Raw genomic sequence first — 21,480 nt, 5'->3', positions numbered from 1 at the left:
TATTGCTCCAGTTTATGTTAAAGGCACCAGTAAACATGTGGAAAAAAGTAGCCCCCTGTATCCAAAATCAGTGGGTAATCTTGAAGAGTGGACATTCAGAAAAATAACTTTCAAATTCATACACTGCTGGTCATGTATTTAATTTATTTTAAACATTTTCCCGGACAAACCTTTAACGTGTTTGCTTGTTTCAACTTTGACAACTTTAGCTTAGCCCATTGTGTTGTTCTGATTGTTCTCAAATACTAATGAAATCATAACAATGTAATCTGAGGATTTTCGCGATTCCGACGAAAGACCTCGCGCGAAAGCAAACTAAAAATTACCCTTAGTGTAACTGTTTCCCTTTCCACCCCGTGTGTAAAACATACACGGGTTCCAGGTGTCCACTTTCTCATTCAATTACAAACAGGGGGAGTCTCAGATTTCTTCTCCCTTCTGATTAGATGCTGGAAGCAGGTTGAGGGGTCGGACAGTAATATCCCTGGGAAAGGCCATTCAAATGAAGGACGGGATGAAGTTGCCTTATAAATACCGACACGCGACATGCGTGTGCAACACAGTCGCCTCCTGCCCTTGTACCTGTTTCTGTAGATGTTCTGCTGGCCACCAGGCTAATCATCTGTCTGGTCTCAACAAGTGTGGGGAAAGGTAAAAAGTGAAAGCTCGGCTACATGCTTTGTTTTAAACTAACTTAGTATTTTAAATAAATGAATAATAAGCATTTTAAAATGTTGATTATTTTACAGCTTTTTAATTGAGAGATCTCTTCTCTGCTTCTAATAATGCACCATCCAAACGTTGCCGAATGTCTTTCAGTCTCCAACCAGGGAACCAGTGTGGTATCAACAGGTAACCGGACAACCATCAGTAATCAGTGTTCTTCTTTATTACAGGCAGTTACTGTTTCTGTTACATTTAAAAGAAAATAATCTCAGCTACAAAGAGAACACACATTCAAATATATTGACACTGTCCCAGAGTGAGGACGGCCTCACAAGACTGACCCGGGTCTAAAGATCTGCACTGTTCCCAAATATATAGGCATGTGTGTGTGTGTGCGTGTGTGTGAAAGCGGTCCTCAGATTTTCCAAATCGCAGGAATGAGAGCTCCGACCTGAGCAAGATTTATCAAAATAGCACAACCTGCATTCAGGTAGCGTCTTAAACTTGCAAACGCCCCACCGCACTTGACAGGGCAACAGAGGCACTAAGCCGAAGAAAAGAAGGCAGCCCAAGGTTTAGGCAAAAAATGCGTTTTAAGGAGGTGGCGGGGGGAGGGATGGTGTGGTGGTGAGGCTTAGCTTCTAAAGGCACAGTCATCAATGAAGGGAGTGAAATGAAAGGCAGAGGAAGGGTACATAAAGATAGTCTCAGTTATACAGCAGGCCAATGAGGCACGTATGGACAAGGTCAAGGAGTGACAACAGCAAGCACTTTCTTCAGATATATGTAGACTGAATACATGGCAGAAAACATCAAGCTTATTAAATATGGGGCAAGTTATTTAAGCTCCGGTTAAATTCCACATGAAGGTGTTTTGTACAGTTCGGACTAAACTCCAAGTCCTTGTTTCATTAGCTATGTTGTTCTTTGCGAAATATATTGTAAAATAGATCATTAGAGCTGTTCCACTTCTATCTGTGAATAAATTGATGGTTGAAAAATGGAGGGTCTTTACTAAGGGCTTTTTTTGTGGTTTCTTTGCACATGTTGGAGATTTCCTCTCTGCAAGCCTGTTTTTATTAACTGATTACCACTTTGTTACCTAAAGTGAACGTAAAAATCTTCACCTGTTAAGTTGGATTTATAATCACAATTAATTTTACAGATTTTTTTGATTTGATATATTATTGTCACATGTATTGATATATAGTGGAAAGTGTTTTTTGTGTGCTGTACAGAGCATACCCTTCATAGAGAAAGAAAAGCGAAGGTGCAGAATGTAGTGTTAAAATCATTGCTACCGTGTAGAAAACAATTAACTTAGTATGAGGTAGATCTATTCGAAATTATGATGGCAGCAGGGAAGAAGCTGTTCTTGAGTCGGTTGGTGCGTGACCCCAGACTTTGTAGCATTTTCCTGATAGAAGAAAGTGGAAGAGAAAATGTTCGGAGTGCGTGGGGTCCTTGATTATGCTGGCTGCTTTTTCCAATGCAGCAGCAAGTATAGGTAGAGCCAATGGGTGGAGATTGATTTGACTGATGGATTGGGCTTCATTCATGACCCTTTGTAGTTTTTAACAGTCATGGACAGAGCAGGAGCCATATCAAACTGTGATACAACCGAAGAGAATGCTTTTAATGGTGCATCTGTAGAGGTTGATGAGAGTCGTAGTGGACATGCCGAATTTCCTTAGCCTTCTGAGAAAATTGGTGACCTTGTACATTTGTGGTAGGTTTGGTTTATTTCAAAAGCAGTAAGTACATATAATCAAATTACAGTGGTTTAATTTGTTACTAGTAATAGATCGAGATCGAGCAACGTTGGATGAGAAAGAACTGTTTTCTGTCAGTAAGAATCATGCTGCTAGTTAAAAAGTAAACATTCCAAAATTCTAATATATAACATTTCCACCATTTAGACATTTTCCTTTTTACGCAACTTTAATGTGACAATTTTTACAAATTCTTACAAAAAGTATTTTCCCTAAATTGTTATTCATCTTTTTTAAACTGAGTTCTGCAGCTTAGAATATTTTTCACTTTATGAAGTTAAAATAGATAAATTTTAATAGATAAATTGTAAAATGCCACAGTATGTTCTTAATTTTAATTTATTTTTCCCCAGGGGAATGTTATCACAAATACAAAACCACTTGCAATTATTCTTTTGCTGCTTTAGTCACAATTATTCATCTGTAATTATATAGATGTAACACTTTCATTCTTGGTAAAGTTTTACTCACTGTTCCTTCATAGATTCTCCCATTTTGTAATAACAGTTTAACAGAATCTTCACATATAGGATTAAGAATTACTACCAAGTTACTGTACAAAAGGTAATGTGCTCATATCAGATTGCCATTTCTATTCTTTTAATGCAGAAACAAAATTGAATAATGGAACTGAGATTATATGAAAAGATTATGCGCAATGACAGTGGTTAGCAATTTATTGTCATATGTTTATTTGTAAGTATTAATGCATCAACTAATCAAGTGTGACCTATTTTATGTAATTTCTCTTACTAGTCCCATCAGTTTTACCTTCGATCCAACCATTGTCGACACCCAAATGTTCCTTTATGCACCTGTCTTCAGGGGCTCTTGCCAACACCCCCACACGACTCCACTACTCAATGCCATCTTGCCATTATGGGAGCCAACAATCCGCTTACGGGGTGATGGCAGGTGAGGCAAGCACACTTTCGCCTAGTATTTGTTACGATCACAATTCCTTCTGTGTTTCAATTTCTGAATAATATGTGAAAGACAAGATTAGGCAGGAGCTGATGAATTGTCCATGACACTGGTGAAGAAATGGTAGGAAAAGTAAGAGCATCATTCTCCATGGAAACACCCTCCATAGTGCATTTATATAATATGTACAGTTAGACGCTGTGGGGATACTCTATAACATTTTCAGGAAGCATTGCTGACTTTCAAAGTAATAAGTTACAGCTCTGTGTTTGACCCATATTTTTGCCTCACTATAAAATATCATGTCACAAGTGATAACCCTTCTTAATCATAGCACAATTGGCCCAATTTGTTTAGGTTGAATCAGCATGAAGGTTTGTTTCATTGGTACATGATGAATTTGAGTACCCACCAGTCCCAAGTTGCCCAAATGTACTTACTTGGTCCTTCTTCACTTTGAATGGCCTGATGTCAGAGTGCTCAGGCAATGCAGCAAGGTACTGGGAGTAGTGTTGAGGAAGAGTGGGGAACCACTTCCACAAATGCAGGGAACCCACACTGCAGCCTCTTGAAATCATAACCTGAAAAGTACAATGGTCAGACAAGGTGAGAGAACCACTTCTGCAATTATAGAATCATACAGAGCAGGAGAGGCCCTTTAGCCCATCGAGTCTGCATTAGAAACACCTGAACTCCCATCTAATCCCATCTGCCCGCACTTGGCCCATAGCCTGGAATTTTATGACGTGCCAAGTGCTCATCCAGGTACTTTTTAAAGGATATGAGGCAACCCTCCTCTACCAGTCTCCCAAGCTGAGCATTCCAGACAAAGAACAAAGAACAAAATCAGCCCGGGAAACGGGCCCTTCGGCCCAACGAGCCCGCGCCGCCATCCCAACACCACCAGTCCCCCCCTCCACCCATGACCCTTGTCTAATGTTTTATGGCCATCCAGATTGAGGGAAACTAATTTAGGGATAATTTATTCCTGCCAATCAGCCTAACAGCACATCTTTGGGGTGTGGGAGGAAACCGGAGCACCTGGAGAAAACCCGCGCAAGCATGGGGAGAATGCGCAAACTCCCACAGACACCGGCCCAAATCCATGTGTCTGCACAGCAATCAGCGATAGTCACTGAGCTGTCGTCTTGCCCAGTATCTGGACCAGTTTAGGCACACACTAACGACATGAAGCACTAGGCCAATCTCGAACAACCAAGAGCAGCCCAAGTACAACCCATCACGTGTATGCCCCTCGTTGGACACAAGGCGGACCGACTTAAAACCTGTGAATGAAAAAGAGAAAAAAAAACATTATTATTGTACCATATCTATTTACCTCACAAGGGATGCCCCAATGCTAATGACCCTCATTTAAAACAATCTCCTATATCCACCCATCTCCAACCCAATCATGTGCCATCACTACCCTCTGAATAAAAAGGTTTTTCCTCACATCACCCTAAACCTCTTGTTCCCTTTATAGCTGGAGATCAAGTTTAGATGGCTATTTCTCAGTGACATTCTATAATTCAATCCGGTTATCTTACCAGCTGGCTGTCCTCAGCTAGATTCAGAGTTGTATGCAATGATGTTACAAATTATATGGCACCTCAGTGCATCAATATTAAGGAAGTGGAACATTTACTTGCTGCAGATCAGTTGTGTGGACAATATCTTCAGTAATTTGATTTAAACGTAAGAACTATTCGTGTAGCCCAGTTTTGAAAAGAGTGATATTGTATTTTACTTTAATATATGTTATGCGGGAACATCAAAGTTTATATATTTCACACACACTAATACTGTTAACAGATATTTCATTGACATTATTGATGATTTATTCATTTATTCAAGGAATATAGATTTTGCTGGCAAGGCCAGTTATCTGTTACCCACCCATAATTGACTTTGGGAAGATGGAGAGCCACTGCCATCTGTATAATGTATGAAGTGTGATTAGGTGGGCTGTTTGACCCAGGGACAATGAAAGAATGGCAAAATATTTTCAAGAGGATGTATGACTCAGAGGGAATTTGTAGTTGATTGCGCTTCCAACACTTGCTGCCCTTGTTCTTCTAGATGGTAGAAGTAATGGGTTTGGAAGGTGCTGTCAAATAAGGCTTAGTGAGCTGCTGCAGTGCATCTTGTAGATGTTGCACACTACAGCCTCAGTGCAAGATTAGTGGAGGGACTGGTTGTTTAGATTTGTGGATGGAGTGCTGATAAAGCACTTTTCCTTGGAGGGTGTTAAACTTCTCAAGTGTTGTTGGAGTTGCACTCATCCAGGCAAGTGGAGAGTATTCTATTACACTCCAGACTTGTCCCTTGCATATGTTGCTAAAGCATTGAGGAATCACTTTGTGAGCTAATCCCCAACCTCTAACCTGTAGCCATAATATTTGTGTAATTGATGCAGTTAAATTCATGTTCAGCGGTCACCAGAATATTGATGGTGGGAAATTCAACAATGGTAATGCCATTACTGAATCTTGTCCAAGTCTTGCTGCATGCGGCCAAGGGCTGCTTCAGCAACAGATGAGTTGCAAATGAACCATGCACTGTACAATCCTTAATGAACATCCTGGTCTGGCCTGATGTTGAGGTAAAGTCATTAAAAAAGCAGCTGAAAATGGCTGTGCAGGGGTTCATACCCTGAGGAGCTGGGATGATTGACTCCAACAATCATTATCACCCACCATTGCGCTAGATATGATTCCAGCCAGTGAAAAGTTGCCCCCAGGTTCCCATTGCCTTCAATTTCACTGGTGCTGTTTGATGCCTGACTCAAATCAGATGCTATTTCACATCAAGGGAAGACACTCCTCAACTCACCTCTAGAATTCAGCTCTTTGGTCCATGTTGAGGCCAAGGCTGCAATGAGTTCTGATGCTGAGCAGTCCTGTCAAAACCCAAACTGAACATAAGTGAAGTTGTTGGTGGGTGAATGTCAATTGACAGCATTGATGACAACACATTCTGTCAGTTTACTGATGATTGAGAGTGGGCTGATGGGCAGTAATTGGTCAGATTGAATTAGTTTGAGTTTTATGGATAGAAGGTATCCAGGCAATGTTCCATATTGTTGTGCCTGTACCAATGTAGTAGCTATACTGGAACAGCTTGGCTGGGGGTGCAGATAATTCTGGAGTACAGGTCTTCAGCATTATATCTGGGATGTTGCTGAAGTCTATAACATCTGCCATCGCCAGTGGGCTCAGCCCTTGATATCTCATGGGGCAAATTAAAATGGCTGAAGACTAAGGAGCACTCGAAAGGAGTCTGGTGATCCATTCAACACCATCCAGTCACAGATACTAATAACTAGGATTACTGTGTTGAATTCAGTAAAACTCACATCACTGACTTTCTTTTCATTTATGGGATGTGAGCATCACTGACAGAGTTGGCTTTCAGTGCCCATCCCCCTACTTGCCCATGAGAAGATTGTGGTGAGGCACACCAGCACTTCTGGAGTTGCTGTGTTGTGTTAGGTGTAGGTATACCCATACTGCTTTAGGGAGGGTCTTCCAGCATTTTGACCCATCTTGCTACAAATACAATGTCAGAAGGCACTAATAATTACTTCTCCTTGTCTATACATGGCAGAGAATGGAAGCTAATTAAACAAATAGACCAGGATAACACTATATAGTGATCTTCTGTTAAAAAAAATTCTTAATGTTTATATTCTCATTTGAATAAACATGTTAAGTTATCTTATTAAAACATTAAAGCATTGAATATTCTTTGCTTTGTGAATAGATCCCAGGCCACACTTCCACATTCAGGAAAGGCAATGGCTTAGTGGTATTATCACTAGATTATTAATCCAGAAACTCAGCTATTGGGCAGCATGGTATCACAGTGGTTAGCACTGCTGCCTCACAGCACCAGGGTCCCAAGTTCAATGCCGACCTTGGGTCACTCTCTGTGTGAACTTTGCATTTTCTCCTGTGTCTGCATGGTTTCATCCAGGTGGTCCAGTTTCCTCCCACACTCCAAAAATGTGTAGGTTAGATTGGTTGACCAAGCCAAATTGATTCTAGTGTCAGGGGGATTAGCAGGTTAAATGTGTGGGATTACGGGAATAGGGCCTGAGTGGGATTGTGATCGGTGCGGGTTCGATGGGTCGAATGACCTCCTTCTGCACTGTAGGGATTCTGTGATTCTATGAATGTTCTGGGAACCTGGGATCGAATCCCGTCATTGCAAATAGCGGAATTTGAATTCAATAACAAATATCTGGAATTAAGAATCGACTGATGACAACTGAATGATTGTTGGAAAAACCTTTGGGGAAGGAAATCATCTGGCCTAAATGTGGCTCCAGAGCCACAGCCATGTGGCTGACTCTCAACTGCCCCTCAGACAACTAGGGATGGATAATAAATGCTGGCCAACCAGCAATGCACACGTCCCATGAATGAAAAAAATGTAACTGCAGTTTCCTTCCACCGAGTATCTGATGTTCCACAAAATTTGGAAATGAGATGAAATTTAAACAAATATTTTTACTCGAATTCCAACATTCCCATCCAAATGAATAAAGCTTCAAATTGTCCAAACATCTTCAGAGAGCCTAAAACCTATTCTCCATAGAAAACATACAGCTATTTATAAATAAAGTGACCATGTGTATGCCCCGAATCACAGCACTATCTGTGTGAATCATATACATTTACAGGTCATAAGAACATAAGAACATAAGAAATAGGAGCAGGAGTAGGCCATCTAGCCCTTCGAGCCTGCCCCGCCATTCAATAAGATCATGGCTGATCTGTCGTGGCTCAGTTCCACTTTCCCGCCCTCTCCCCATAACCCTTAATCCCCTCTCTTATCAAGAACCCATCAACCGCTTCTTAAAAATATTTAGCGAGGCAGCCTCCACCACTTCAACGGGCAGAGAATTCCAGAGATTCACCACCCTTTGAGTGAAGAAGTTCCTCCTCAACTCCGTTCTAAACCGCCTCCCCTTTATCTTGAGGCTGTGCCTCCTAGTCCTACTGTCTTTTTTGAGCGGGAAGAGTCTCTCCACCTCTATCCTATCCATCCCATTCATTATCTTATACGTCTCAATGAGATCTCCCCTCATTCTTCTAAACTCTAACGAGTACAAGCCTAGTTTATTCAGCCTCTCCTCATAGCTCAATCCCCTTAACTCCGGTATCAGCCTAGTAAACCTCTTCTGCACTCCCTCCAGGGCCAAAATATCCTTGCGCAGGTGCGGCGCCCAAAACTGCGCATGCATTATCTGCGCATGCATTATCTTATTTCTATTAACCACAGACGGCACGGTAGCATAGGGGTTAGCACTACTGCCTCACAACGCCAGGGTTCGATTCCCAGCTTGGGTCAGTGTCTGTGCAGAATTTACACATTCTTCCTGTGCCTGTGTGGGTTTCCTCTGGGTGTTCCGGTTTCCTCCCACGCTCCAAAGATGTGCGGGTTAGGCTGCATGGCCATGCTAAATTGCCCCTTAGTGTCCCGGGATGCATAGGTTAGAGGGATTGGCAACATAAAGATGTGAGGTGACAGGGATAGGGCCTGGGTGAGATTGTTGTCAGTGCAAACTCAATGGGCCAAAGGCCGCCTTCTGCACTGTAGGGATTCTATGATTGTACGAAACCATATGCATTTAACAGTCTTGCCCTCTCTATGCACAGATGGACTTGCCCCATGCCTGTACAAACTGCCTGATCACACACTGAGCACCTCCTCATGTACCCTGGGACATGGATTTGCCCCGATTCATCAGTCCGTCCTAAGCGAAGAATCCATTGTCATCGACTTCAAACAGGAGTTCCGAAAAAAGAATAAACCTCTCGAGGAGCCTGTTGGTATGGATTCTCCAGAAATCAAAGAGCTGGAAATGTTTGCAAATCAATTTAAAGTAAGAAGAATAAAGTTAGGTAAATGATGGAGATATTTTCTTTCATTCTGTGACACATTGCTAAACATCTGTGGCATACTTAATAACAATGGGAATATGAAGGATTTGAATTATATTCCAGAAAGCACCAGAAATATGTTGGGTATAATTCTGGGTTAGTTATGATCAAATCCTCTATGGAAATTTGTGTTTTGTGGGCTTACTAGGGGAGAACAGTATTGGGGAATATATGGTAAGAAACATAACTGAATTGTAAAACCAGTTTTAAAAAAATTACTCCATCCTTTAAAGTTACAAAGCCAATGCTCAGAATTTATTGGAGTTCTATGAGGATGTGTCTAGGGCAGTGGATAGAGGAGAGCCGGTGGATGTGGTGTTTCTTGATTTTCAGAAGGCGTTTGATAAGGTGCCGCACAAGATGTTATTACAGAAGGTTAGGGGGCATGGAGTTGGGGGTAGGGTGTTAGCTTGGATAGGGGATTGGCTGTCAAATAGGAGGCAGAGAGTGGGGGTTAATGGGTGCTATTTGGATTGGCGGATGGTGACTAGTGGAGTGCCCCAGGGGTCGGTGCTGAGGCCTCAGCTATTTACCATTTATATAGATGATCTGGAAGAGGGAACCGAGTGCAGGGTGTCGAAATTTGCTGATGACACCAAGATTGGTGGAACAGCAAATTGTGCGGAGGGTGTGGAAAGTCTGCAGAAGGATCTAGATAGGCTGTGCGAATGGGCCAGGAACTGGCAAATGGAATTTAATGTTGGCAAGTGTGAAGTTGTCCACTTTGGTAGGAATAATGGTAGGAAGGACTACTACTTACATGGCGAAAAACTGCAGCATGCAATGGTGCAGAGGGACCTTGGGGTCCTTGTGCATGAGTCGCAAAAACCCAGCCTGCGGGTGCAGCAGGTGGTCAGGAAGGCAAATGGGATGCTGGCCTTCATAGCAAGGGGGATTGAATATAAAAGTAGGGAGGTCTTGCTGCAGCTGTACAGGGCACTGGTGAAACCGCAGCTGGAGTACTGTGTGCAGTTTTGGTCACCGCACTTACGCAAGGATATTTTGGCCTTGGAGGGAGTGCAGAGGAGGTTTACTAGGCTGATACTGGAGTTGAGGGGGTTCAACTATGAGGAGAGGCTGAATAAACTAGGCTTGAACTCGTTAGAGTTTAGAAGAATGAGGGGAGATCTCACTGAGACATATAAGATGATGAATAGGATGGATAGGATAGAGGTGGAGAGGCTCTTCCCGCTCAGAAAGGACAGTAGGACTAGGGGGCACAGCCCCAAGATAAAGTGGGGGGCGGTTTAGAACAGAGTTGAGGAGGAACTTCTTCACTCAAAGGGTGGCGAATCTCTGGAATTCTCTGCTTGTTGAAGTGGTGGAGGCTGCCTCGCTAAATATATTGAAGACGCGGGTAGATAGGTTTTTGATAGGCAAGGGGATTAAGGGTTATGGGGAGAGGGCGGGAAAGTGGAACTGAGCCACGACAGATCAGCCATGATCTTATTGAATGGCGAGGCAGGCTCAAAGGGCTAGATGGCCTACTCCTGCTCCTATTTCTTATGTTCTTATGTTCGTAATGGACCGGACAAATGCAATCCTTGCTCCAAAAACCAAATTCAAAATCTAACTGAATCCAATTCAAGGTCCCTTCGGGAGAGACAAACAAGATGCAAACTGACAAGATGAGGCATTGCACCCCATCTTAGGCTTGATCTGACGTTTGATCTTAGCCAAATTGTAATAAAAATTGTAAAACAAGTTACATTGGAATCCAGAATAATTTCACACATCCTTGTGTTTGCACTGGCGTATCCCACCATTTCAAACCTTATAGGATGAAGCACCGCCAAAGCAAGGCTGCTGGGCACATGTAATTTGGGGAAATTACCAACAGGCAACAAATTAATTTAGTATCTAAATAAATGCTACAGCAACATTACCTCTTAATTTTTTACGCGTGAAACAAATAAGAGCATGGGAGTGTTGCAGGGAAGGCATAACATTGTGTGAATCTAAGAATTCTGCATTTGGATTTGACTCAACACAACACATTGAGTGGAGTGGGGGTATGGTGGCAGGTAAAGTAACATCGGTGTCCAGCTCACTGTCTTCCCATCAGCCCCCAAACAGTCCCCTATATTACATGGGTGTGGGCCAGGAGGTGGTTGGGGAAGGGGGTAGGACCTCAGGCAGCCCAATTTGAGCCTGAGTTCCCGAAGTGGCCACTTAATAGCCTCATAAGGGCCTCAATCTGCTCCTGCAGCCATGGCTTAAAGTGGAAACTTTTGGGGATACAATAAAAAAAATGAATTATTCATGAAACTATATGTGAACAAACAGGCTTTAGCAGTGAGAAAAAAAATCCAGATCTGCCGACATACATCCACGTATTCCTGACATACATATAGATTTCCATGTATTTATATTACAGTCTTTTTCAGAATGTCGTTTTATAGTCCTGATTGTGTTGATGTAATAGTTTTACAAATTTGTCCAACTACATGACTACTCCAAAACTGCAAACCAGTAAATAATATCAAAGAATATAATTTAATCTCACCCACTCTACTGTAATGATTAATGTAGATTGTACATAAAATTATTTGGTAATTGTTGCAGGAACACAGTATTTCGTATGAGCCATATTATACGTTATAATGCACATTTCTTTCAAAACATATATGAAAAGTGTACAGCAATGAGAATTTACTATCAGTATCACAATATAAGAACATAAGAGGGAGGAGCAGGATTAGGCAATTCAAGCAGCACAGTGGCTCAGTGGTCAGCACTGCTGGCTCATAGTGCTGGGGACTCAGGTTCGATTCCTGGTTTGGGTCACTGCCTGAATGGGACTTGCACATTCTCCCTGTGTCTGCTTGGGTTTCCTCCAGATGCTCCGGTTTCCTCCCACAGTCCAAAAGATGTGCTGGTTAGGTGCATTGGCCATGCTAAATTCTCCATCAATGTACCCAAACAGGCACTGGAGCGTGGCAACTAGGGGATTTTTACAGTAATTTCATTGCAGTGTTAATGTAAGCCTACTTGTGACGAATAAATGAACTTTTACTTTAGTTTTCAGCCCCTTGAGACTGCTCTGCCATTCAATAAGATCATGGCTGATGTCATCTCGGCCTCATCTCCACCTTCCTGCCCGTTCTCCATAACCTTTCACTCCTCTGCTAATTGAAAACCTATCTATCTCCTCCTTAAATTTGTTTCGTGTTCCAGCATCCACTCCAGTATGGGGTCAAGAATTCCACAAATCCCCGAACGTTTGCTTGAAGTGATTCCTCCTTATTCTTTTAAAACCGCCACCCCTTATGTTCTTTTTACATGTAAAATAAATGTCATTATAAATGCAGAATTTTTATTCAAGCTAATGCACAAAATGTTAATTTCTGAAAATAAATTGTGGGGTGGCATGCTGCAGGTTTGCTAAGGGGACCAGCCCTGTTTGTTTCTATATTCTGGAGTGAGGAAGCTGAAAGGAAGGTGGCCAGCTTTGGTGCTTTGACAGCTTGGAGTAAAGGTGGGCAAGAGATGGAGAAACCTTATTTGAGAGTATTTCTTGTGCCCACCAAGGACAGCTGCTCCCATGATGGAGTCCCCCTCGGCCTCTATAACATGATTCCCCATTCCCTCCCTGGAACCCCCTTCATTGCGGCCACAGAAATCTGCCCACCCAAAACTGCTCTATTCATCAGCGCTAACATCGTATTCCCAGAGTAATTAAAAGCTCATTCAATGTTATATATTTAAAGGTATTTCAATTTTTTGATTGCATAGCCTCTAGTCTTATTGTAGTTAATCATTCATATAACAAATAAAGGAAACATTGCATTTCTCACGCATAGGTAAGAACTTCAACAATAGACACCAATCTCCACTACCTTGTCTGAACTATATGGAATGATAGATGAGACTCATATTCTATGTGACTTACAGTATATTTGTCAGTCATTTAGCTGAGACCTCAACAATTCAGGTGTTGAACACACTTACTTATTTCTGATTGTTATATTTGTCTGCATATTTATAAATGAATGAGGTGACAATTTATACAAAACCTATAATATCCTTATCTACATAATAAGACAACCACCTCATTTGATTACCAAAATGGATATCTTGACTTAATTAGAAATTAACAGTTCCTGCTTTTGCAACATTCACCAAACATCACAGTTCCAAGGAGAGTACCAAGATTTATTTTCCTTTCATATTAAAAAATTCCTTCAAACATTGAATCTTTTCTCTCGCTCATTACAGGTTATACCCAAACAAACGTGGGAGAGGCTCTTGCTGCAGTGCATGGCTCAGAATTTAGTCAAACAACTATCTGCCGTTTTGAAAATTTACAGCTCAGTTTTAAAAATGCCTGCAAGCTTAAGTCAATTCTTTCCAAATGGTTAGATGAAGCAGAACAAGCAGGAGGTATGTATTTGTCAAATCTTACCATCACTTGTGTTCCATCCAACACTGACAAACAGGAATATTCAATATATAGGTATTAGAAATAGAAATCTTCCATAAAACCTACCAAAAATTTCCATGAACAGATTTCAGAAAATCTTTTCACTTTATAACAATTATGAAACAACATCTTTTTAGGCTCAATGGTATTTCCAACATATGAAAATCATTTAATAATTATTCTTAGTCTCACACTGGATTTCATTTACACCGCAGAATTTACAACACAGTAATAGAACTGTTGGTCCAACTCATCCTTGCATGCTTTTACACTCAACAGGACTCTCCTTCCACCTTACTTCATCCAAGCCTAACATCTTGTCTCTCCCTAATGTATTTATCTAGCTTCCTCTTAAACACTATTCCCCTGTCCTGTACTCTCATACTTGTAGCTAATGCCTTGAATGCAAAATGGAGAGGTAGAAAAATATCACATTTTCACTCAAATTAGCAACATTTACCAGATTGTTTTTCCCTGAAGCCTTTATCTCATCCTTTATGGGCAGCACAGTGGTTAGCACTGCTGTCTCACAGCTCCAGGGACTCGAAGTCAATTCCAGCATTGGGTGACTATCTGTGTGGAGTTTGCACGTTCTCCCCATGTCTACGTGGGCTTCGTCCGGACACTGCAGTTTCCTCCCGCATTCCAGAGATGTGCGGGTTAGGTGGATTGGTCATGCTAAATTGCCCTTTAGTGTTCCAAGATGTGTAGGTTAGATGGGATTGGCCACGCTAAATGTGTGGAATTACAGACATAGTGAAGGAGAGATAAGATTCTCTGTCAGAGAATCGGTGCAGATTCAGTGGGCCAAATGGCCTCTTCTGCATTGTAGGGATTGAGACAAGACTACAATTAGCTGACCAAAGCTGACGTGTATTATTAAAGCTGCCCCCCGCCTTTTCCGTTTGCTATTTTTCCCAGAGCTCAACGAGCTGGAAAATTTAGTTCCTAACTTTGTCACCCTGCAATGACATTTCAGTAATGACCATTACATCAAACTCATTCATCTCCATAATTCATCTTGACACAGAAACTAAATTTGCAAGGCTAGATATTGAAACCACACTGATAACTGGTGTGGAAGAATTTGAAAAATGTACATAAATGGTGCATTTGTTATTTCACATTGGAGGAGAGGAAGATATGGTTTATGCCCATTATTTATTCAGGGCGATATATTTAACATTTAGCCTAAGATGAAGTTGGAATAGGCCATTGAAGTTTTTTGTCTTGCACTCATCAGGGCAGATGCAAGGAGGCCAAATTTCAAAAGGAGTACAAATTATGTATTTATTTGGAGCAGACTGCTGATTGGTTTGCAAGTCAAAGAACAAAGAACAACACAGCACGGGAAACAGGCCCTTCGGCCCAACGAGCCCGCGCCGCCGTCCTACTATCTCAGTGACCTATTCATGATTTTAGTCTACGCCTAACGTGCGAGGATCAGGGAGTCCAATATAGGGACAATTTTAGTACCCAATCAATCAGCCTAAAAGCACATCTTTGGGGGATGTGGGAGGAAACCGGAGCACCCGGAGGAAACCCACGCAACCACGGGGAGAACGTGCAAACTCCCACAGACATAGGCCCAAATCCATGTGTCCGCACAGCAACAGAGATAGTCTCTGAGCTGTCATGTTGCCCTCGAGATGGTCCAGTTTAAGCACACTAACGACATGAAGCAATAGGCAACTCCCGAAGCAACATCCAAGTCAATTCTAATTGGTCAAATATTTTCACAGAAGAAGCTGAAATGGGTTGAATTGTTGATATCCATGATTGAGTAAGCATTCATGCAAGATGAGATTAAACAGATTGGTTATAGGATTATTAATTTATGTGCTTGGTATGAAGTGTGCAAATTTATTTTATTTTTGATCTGATCCATTTGTGCATTCTCCATCGCAACACTTCAGCCAGAATCAACTTTCCAACCAATCAGCACCCTGTATTCATGCGGTATAGATTGTTGCTCCCTTTGGAATTTAGCTTTCTTGCATCTGTCCTGATGAGTGCAAAACAAAAAGCTTTGACAGCATGTCTCTTTTTCAGTAATATTCAAGTTCTGTACCACCAGTTATACCTATACCACTACTTATTAGTATCCGTCCTTGCGCAAAAATTCTTCCATCCTATATCCCAAAAATCTTGAAAATAAACCTTGTGATAACTGGTAGTGAATTCTAATCAAATAAACCCATACTGCTCTAGTCAGAAGATTAACATAGGATCAGAAGTAAGCCATTCGTCCCATATATACTGTTCCAACATCCAACTAGTTCACAGCCAATTTGAGTCTTCCTTCTTAACTCTGAATTCTTTGTCTAATCTCAGTTTTGAAGTTTTCCATTGGCCTAGCTTCAAAAGATTTTTGAGAAGAATATCCCATTTGAGAGAAGAAGTGTTTTGTGTTTTTGCCTTCTGAATATCCAGCTTCAATATTAAGGCTATGCCCTCATGTTCTAGACATCCGCACCAGAGGAAATAGTCTCTATCTGCCTCATCAAATCCTTCAATTGTCCTAAACACGTCAACTAGATCACCTCTTATTCTTCTTTACTCAAGTAAATTCAAACCTAGTTTATGCAACCAGTTTTAACTGAACCCTTTCAGCGTGATACTGTTCTGCTGAATTCATGATGCAGCCCTCTACTCCCAGTATATCCTTCTGAAGGTATGGTGCATGAACTGACCACAGTGGTTTAAATAGGGCTTAGCCAGAGATTTATCTATGAATAAAATATTCATGGTAATTAAAAAGAAAATCCAATGCGTAATAAAAAAGATTGGCTATGCACCCTTGGAATTTAGCTTCCTTGTAACAAAATAGGTCACCAACTCAGGTAAATTATTAATGAAAACAAAGTGTTGGAAGAACTCAGCAGGTCTGACGATGGTGCCACAGTGGTTAACACCGCTGCCTCACAGCGCCAGGGATGTGGGTTCAATTCCTAGCTTGGGCCACTGGATGTGCAGAGTCTGCACATTCTCCCTGTGTCTGCATGGGTTTCCTCTGGGTGCTCTGGTTTCCTCTTACAGTCTGAAATTTCTGCTGGTGCATTGACTGTGCTAAATTCTGTCTCAGTGCACCCAAATAGGCACCTGAGTATGGTGACCAGGGGATTTTACACAGAAACTTCATTGCAGTGTTAATATAAGCCTATTGGTGACACTAACAAAATAAACTTAAAACGTGGAGCAAAAAGTAGCGTTAACATTTTGCACCCAAAATGACTCTTCTTCAGAGCTTAAGAAGCTTCTCTTCTCCAGTTCTGAAGAACAGTCATTTTGGACCCCAAACATTAACTATGGGTCCTTTTTTTTACCATTTTGATTCTAAGTGCTGGGCAGACTTGAAACTGGGAGTGTTTCAGATCTGAGTTTTACACCCATTCTTTGGCACTCCCATATGCCTGCAAAAATATCAGTGAATCCAAGGCACACTGTACAAGCCTGATGGCGTGGCTTAATGCACCCAAAACCCTTCAGTTCTGATCAGCGCCTCTAACTGTGCAGCGCAGAAAAAATGATAGAATATGGGTCCGCTATCACATTGCTCCTGGGCCAGATAATGCCTCCCCCAGCCCTCATAGATATTGCCCTACCCCCACAACATTACTGATCCCCAAATCCCCTTACCCCTTCCACCACCCAGACCAATCATGGGCCCCTTTACCCCACCGATCTCAGACAGAGTGACAGTGACCCCCTATCCTCTTTCCCCCCGCCACTGCCCCCCCCCCCACCCCCGCCCCACTGATCTCAAGCAGAGAGCCATTAGACCCACCCCCCAATCTCAAGCAGAGAGCCATCAGATGCCTGGCACTTACTGCCTCACTAACTGGAGCACCCAAATCAGACTTTTGTAGAGTATGTCTGTTTCGCGCCGAATCTGGATGGGCAAACATGGTGGTAAAGGGGGAAGTGCAAATAAGGTTGGGCGTGCAGCCTATTAAGTTAATTTAAATGCATGCAAATGCATTTAAATGGCCATCGTACCCGTTTCAGGCCTGGTCCTGATGTTGGCCGTTTTTGGGCCTTGGTAAAGAGGGATCCAGCATAGAGACAGGCTCGAATTACATGACTCGCCTCACACCCGACTTTTCATACCTCTTTCCACAGATGTTGCCAGACCTGCTCCATTTTTCCAGCTACTTTCCATTTCTATTTCGTATTTCCAACACGCACAGTATTTTGTATTTTAATTCAGGAGAATTATTGTTTAAGTAAACATTTTAGAAGGAGAAAACTAACTGAAGAACTGGAAACAATTGTACCAGTTCACACATGTGCAAGTGAATTGTAATGAGTAACTGCACATTTACTTTCAGCTTTGAATAATGAAAGAGCTGGAATAAATGATAGAAAAAGGAAGCGACGAACTACAATCAGGTGAGTATGACAGCAATGCCTTTACACATGGAAGGGAAATGCTCCATGTAGCGAGAATGGCTTGGTCTCATGGCACAATTGTTAGCATCACCAACCTCTTGGCACTATCTGGAACTCTTGCTGTAACAAGTCAACAATAATTTTTCAGATTTTATGTATGGGACATGCAGATAAATTTATGCAAAATAATTAATTTTTTTTGCTATTTGTGAGATAATTTTCTTATGAAGTCCAACATCTGGCAAAATAAATTTGTATACAGTAGAAAATGGGTCCAGTGTTGCATAGAATTAATTGAAGTTGAGTGTTTGACATTAATTTTCCATGCAAATCTAAAACTGACTGGAAATGAAACACGAAGGGGGCAATCTTACCTTCTGGCACCAGTGGTGGATAGAGCAGGTAAGATTGCGAGAAAGCCGAAAAATTGGGTTCTCGCCCTATTTTCCATCTCTCGCGATCTTATCAGTACCAGATATCTGGCAAGGTCAACCTTTTACCCAAAACTGATTGTAATATTTAAATTCTATATAAGAGAATTTAAATATTACAAGTGAGACTGGGATGCCCAAATCTAAAGATGTGCAGGTCAGGTAGATTGGCCATGGTAAATGTGCAGGGTTACAGGGATAGGGTGGGGTGAAGGCCCAGAAAAGGTGCCCTTTCTGTGAGACAATGCAGACTTGATGGGCCAAATTGCCTCCTCCTACACTGTAGTGGTTCTATATTATGAACATAGATTACTGATTAGGGACAGTCAGAATGGCTTTGTGAGTGGAAAATCATGTCTCACAAATTTGACTGAGTTTTTTGAAGGGGCAACCTAGAAGGCGGATGAGGGCAGTGCAGTTGATGTTGTCTACATGGACTTTAGCAAGGCCTTTGACAAGTTACTGCATGGTACCTTAATGTTGCATAAGGTTAAATCTCACGGGATCCAGGGTCAGGTATCTAAATGGATACAAAATTGGCTTCTTGACATAAGCCAGAGGGTGGTTGTAGAGAGTTGTTTTTCAAACTGGAGGCCTGTGACCAGCGGTGTGCCCTGGGATTCAGTGCTGGGTCCACTGTTATTTGTCATTTATATTAATAATTTGGATGAGAATATAGGAGGCATGGTTAGTAAGTTTGCAGATCACACTAAGATTGGTGGCATAGTGGACAATGAAGAAAGTTATCTCCAACTGCAACAGGATATTGATCAATTGGGCCAGTGGGCTGACAAATGGCAAATGGAGTTTAATTTAGATAAATGCGAGCTGATGCATTTTGATAGATTGAACCAGGGCAGGACTTACTCAGTTAACGGTAGGCCATTGGGGAGAATTACAGAGCAAAGTGATCTCGGGGTACATGTTCATAGCTCCTTGAAAGTGGAGTCACAGTTGGACAGTGGTGAAGAAGGGATTTGGCATGCTTGGTTTCATCAGTCAGAACATTGAATACAGGAGTTGCAATTTCTTGTTGAAGTTGTACAAGACATTGGTAAGGCCACACATGGAATACTGTGTACAGTTCTGGTCACCTTATTATAGGAAGGATATTATTAAACTAGAAAGAGTGCAGAAAAGATTTTAGGATGCTACCAGGACTTGATGGATTGAGTTGTAAGGAGAGGCTGGATAGACTGAGACTTTTTTCTCCAGAGTGTAGGAGGCTGAGGGGTGATCTTAGAGAGTCTATAAAATAGAGGGGCACAGATCAGCTAGATTGGGAAAAGATATTGACTAAGGTAGGGGAGTCTAAAACTACAGGGCATAGGTTTAAGGTGAGAGGGGAAGATACTTAAGTGTCCAGAGGGACATTTTTTTCACACAGAGGGTGGTGAGTGTCTGGAACAAGCTACCAGAAGTAGTAGTAGAGACGGGTACAATTTTGTCTTTTAAAAAGCATTTAGATAGTTACATGAGTATGATGGGTATAGAGGGATATGGGCCCAAATGCAAGCAACTGGGATTAGTTTAGGGGTTTAAAAAAAAGGGCGGCATGGACAAGTTGGGCCAAAGGGCCTGTTTCCATGCTGTGAACCTCTATGACTCTAAATATATAATTTTTTAAACATTTAGTATACCACTGAAAAAAATTTTCGCTCAAATTTATCTTCTGCCTCAAAGGCTACACATAAGTAGAAATTAAAGGCAGATACTGGATTGATTTATTAAATTACACAAAGAACAGAAATTGAATAAATGCTGAATTTGTTTTACACTATTAGCCTGCTGGCTAAAGAAGCTCTGGAGACACACTTTGGACACCAAAGCAAACCTTCCTCACAGGAGATTATACAAATGGCAGATAATCTAAACCTGGAGAAAGAAGTCGTAAGAGTCTGGTTTTGTAACCGCCGGCAAAGAGAGAAACGAGTGAAGACAAATCTGCACCACAATTCATTTCAGTTTCCCTTCAAAGAACATCACGATTGTAGATAATTTTCTGTATATTTCTGTATAATTTCTGTATATTTTCCAGTACTTTGGGTTATAAATCAGAGTGCATTTATTAAACAAATATTGTTGCAGTTTTGGTGAAAAAGATCTTTGCCTTCCCGCAAAAGGAATAAGAACATAAGAACATAAGAGCATAAGAAATAGGAGCAGGAGTAGGCCATCTAGCCCTTTGAGCCTGCCCCACCATTCAATAAGATCATGGCTGATCTGTCGTGGCTCAGTTCCACATTCCCACCCTCTCCCCATAACCCTTAATCCCCTCTCTTATCAAAAACCCATCAACCCGCGTCTTAAAAATATTTAGCGAGGTAGCCTCCACCACTTCAACGGGCAGAGAATTCCAGAGATTCATCACGCTTTGAGTGAAGAAGTTCTTCCTCAACTCCGTTCTAAACCGCCTCCCCTTTATCTTGAGGCTGTGCCCCCTAGTCCTACTGTCCTTTCTGAGCAGGAAGAGTCTCTCCACCTCTATCCTATCCATCCCATTCATCATCTTATATGTCTCAATAAGATCTCCCCTCATTCTTCTAAACTCTAACGAGTACAAGCCTAGTTTATTCAGCCTCTCCTCATAGCTTCAGGAATGAAGTCACAAACATTTGATGATTTTCTGAAATTATTACAAACTTTCAATTCCTCTCTGAAATGCCTTGCCAATATGCCATGTTTACATGCGAGCCTCTGTAATGAGAGATGCTGATCCATTTCGCTGGGGTGTGTGGTGGTGCTTATTTTTATATTCGTTCGTAGGTGTGGGGTCTGCTGGCTGGGCCAATGTTTATTGCCCATCCTTGAGGGCATTTAAGAGTCAACCATATTGCCATGGGTCTGGAGTCACATATAGGCCATACCAGGTAAAACTGACAGATTTTCCTTCCCTAAAGGACATTACTGAACCAGATGTG

General features: G+C 41.7%; 1 protein-coding gene across 1 annotated transcript; it reads left to right on the top strand.

Moving 5' to 3' along the window:
• The first annotated feature begins 773 nt into the window (after window positions 1-773).
• Window positions 774-20,557, top strand: pou1f1 (POU class 1 homeobox 1). Its single transcript, XM_080203228.1, has 6 exons — window positions 774-852; window positions 3,195-3,353; window positions 9,029-9,274; window positions 13,532-13,696; window positions 18,068-18,128; window positions 20,344-20,557. The coding sequence occupies exons 1-6, from the start codon at window positions 786-788 to the stop codon at window positions 20,555-20,557; spliced, it is 912 nt and encodes a 303-aa protein (XP_080059354.1). The 5' UTR covers window positions 774-785.
• Window positions 20,558-21,480: the final 923 nt, after the last annotated feature.

The sequence above is a fragment of the Carcharhinus amblyrhynchos genome, chromosome 15 (assembly GCF_965287045.1).
Source record: "Carcharhinus amblyrhynchos chromosome 15, sCarAmb.v2.hapA, whole genome shotgun sequence".
NCBI classification, from domain to species: Eukaryota; Metazoa; Chordata; class Chondrichthyes; order Carcharhiniformes; family Carcharhinidae; genus Carcharhinus; species Carcharhinus amblyrhynchos.
The sequence above is the reverse complement of the archived record's forward strand: the minus strand, read 5'-3'. Positions and strand labels throughout refer to the sequence as shown.

Coding starts and splice junctions, on each gene's coding strand:
- pou1f1 (XM_080203228.1), top strand. CDS start 786: ATGCACCATCCAAACGTTGCCGAATGTCTTTCAGTCTCCAACCAGGGA. Junction 3,354..9,028: donor CGCTTACGGGGTGATGGCAG/GTGAGGCAAGCA, acceptor CTCTATGCACAG/ATGGACTTGCCCCATGCCTG. Junction 9,275..13,531: donor AGTAAGAAGAATAAAGTTAG/GTAAATGATGGA, acceptor CGCTCATTACAG/GTTATACCCAAACAAACGTG.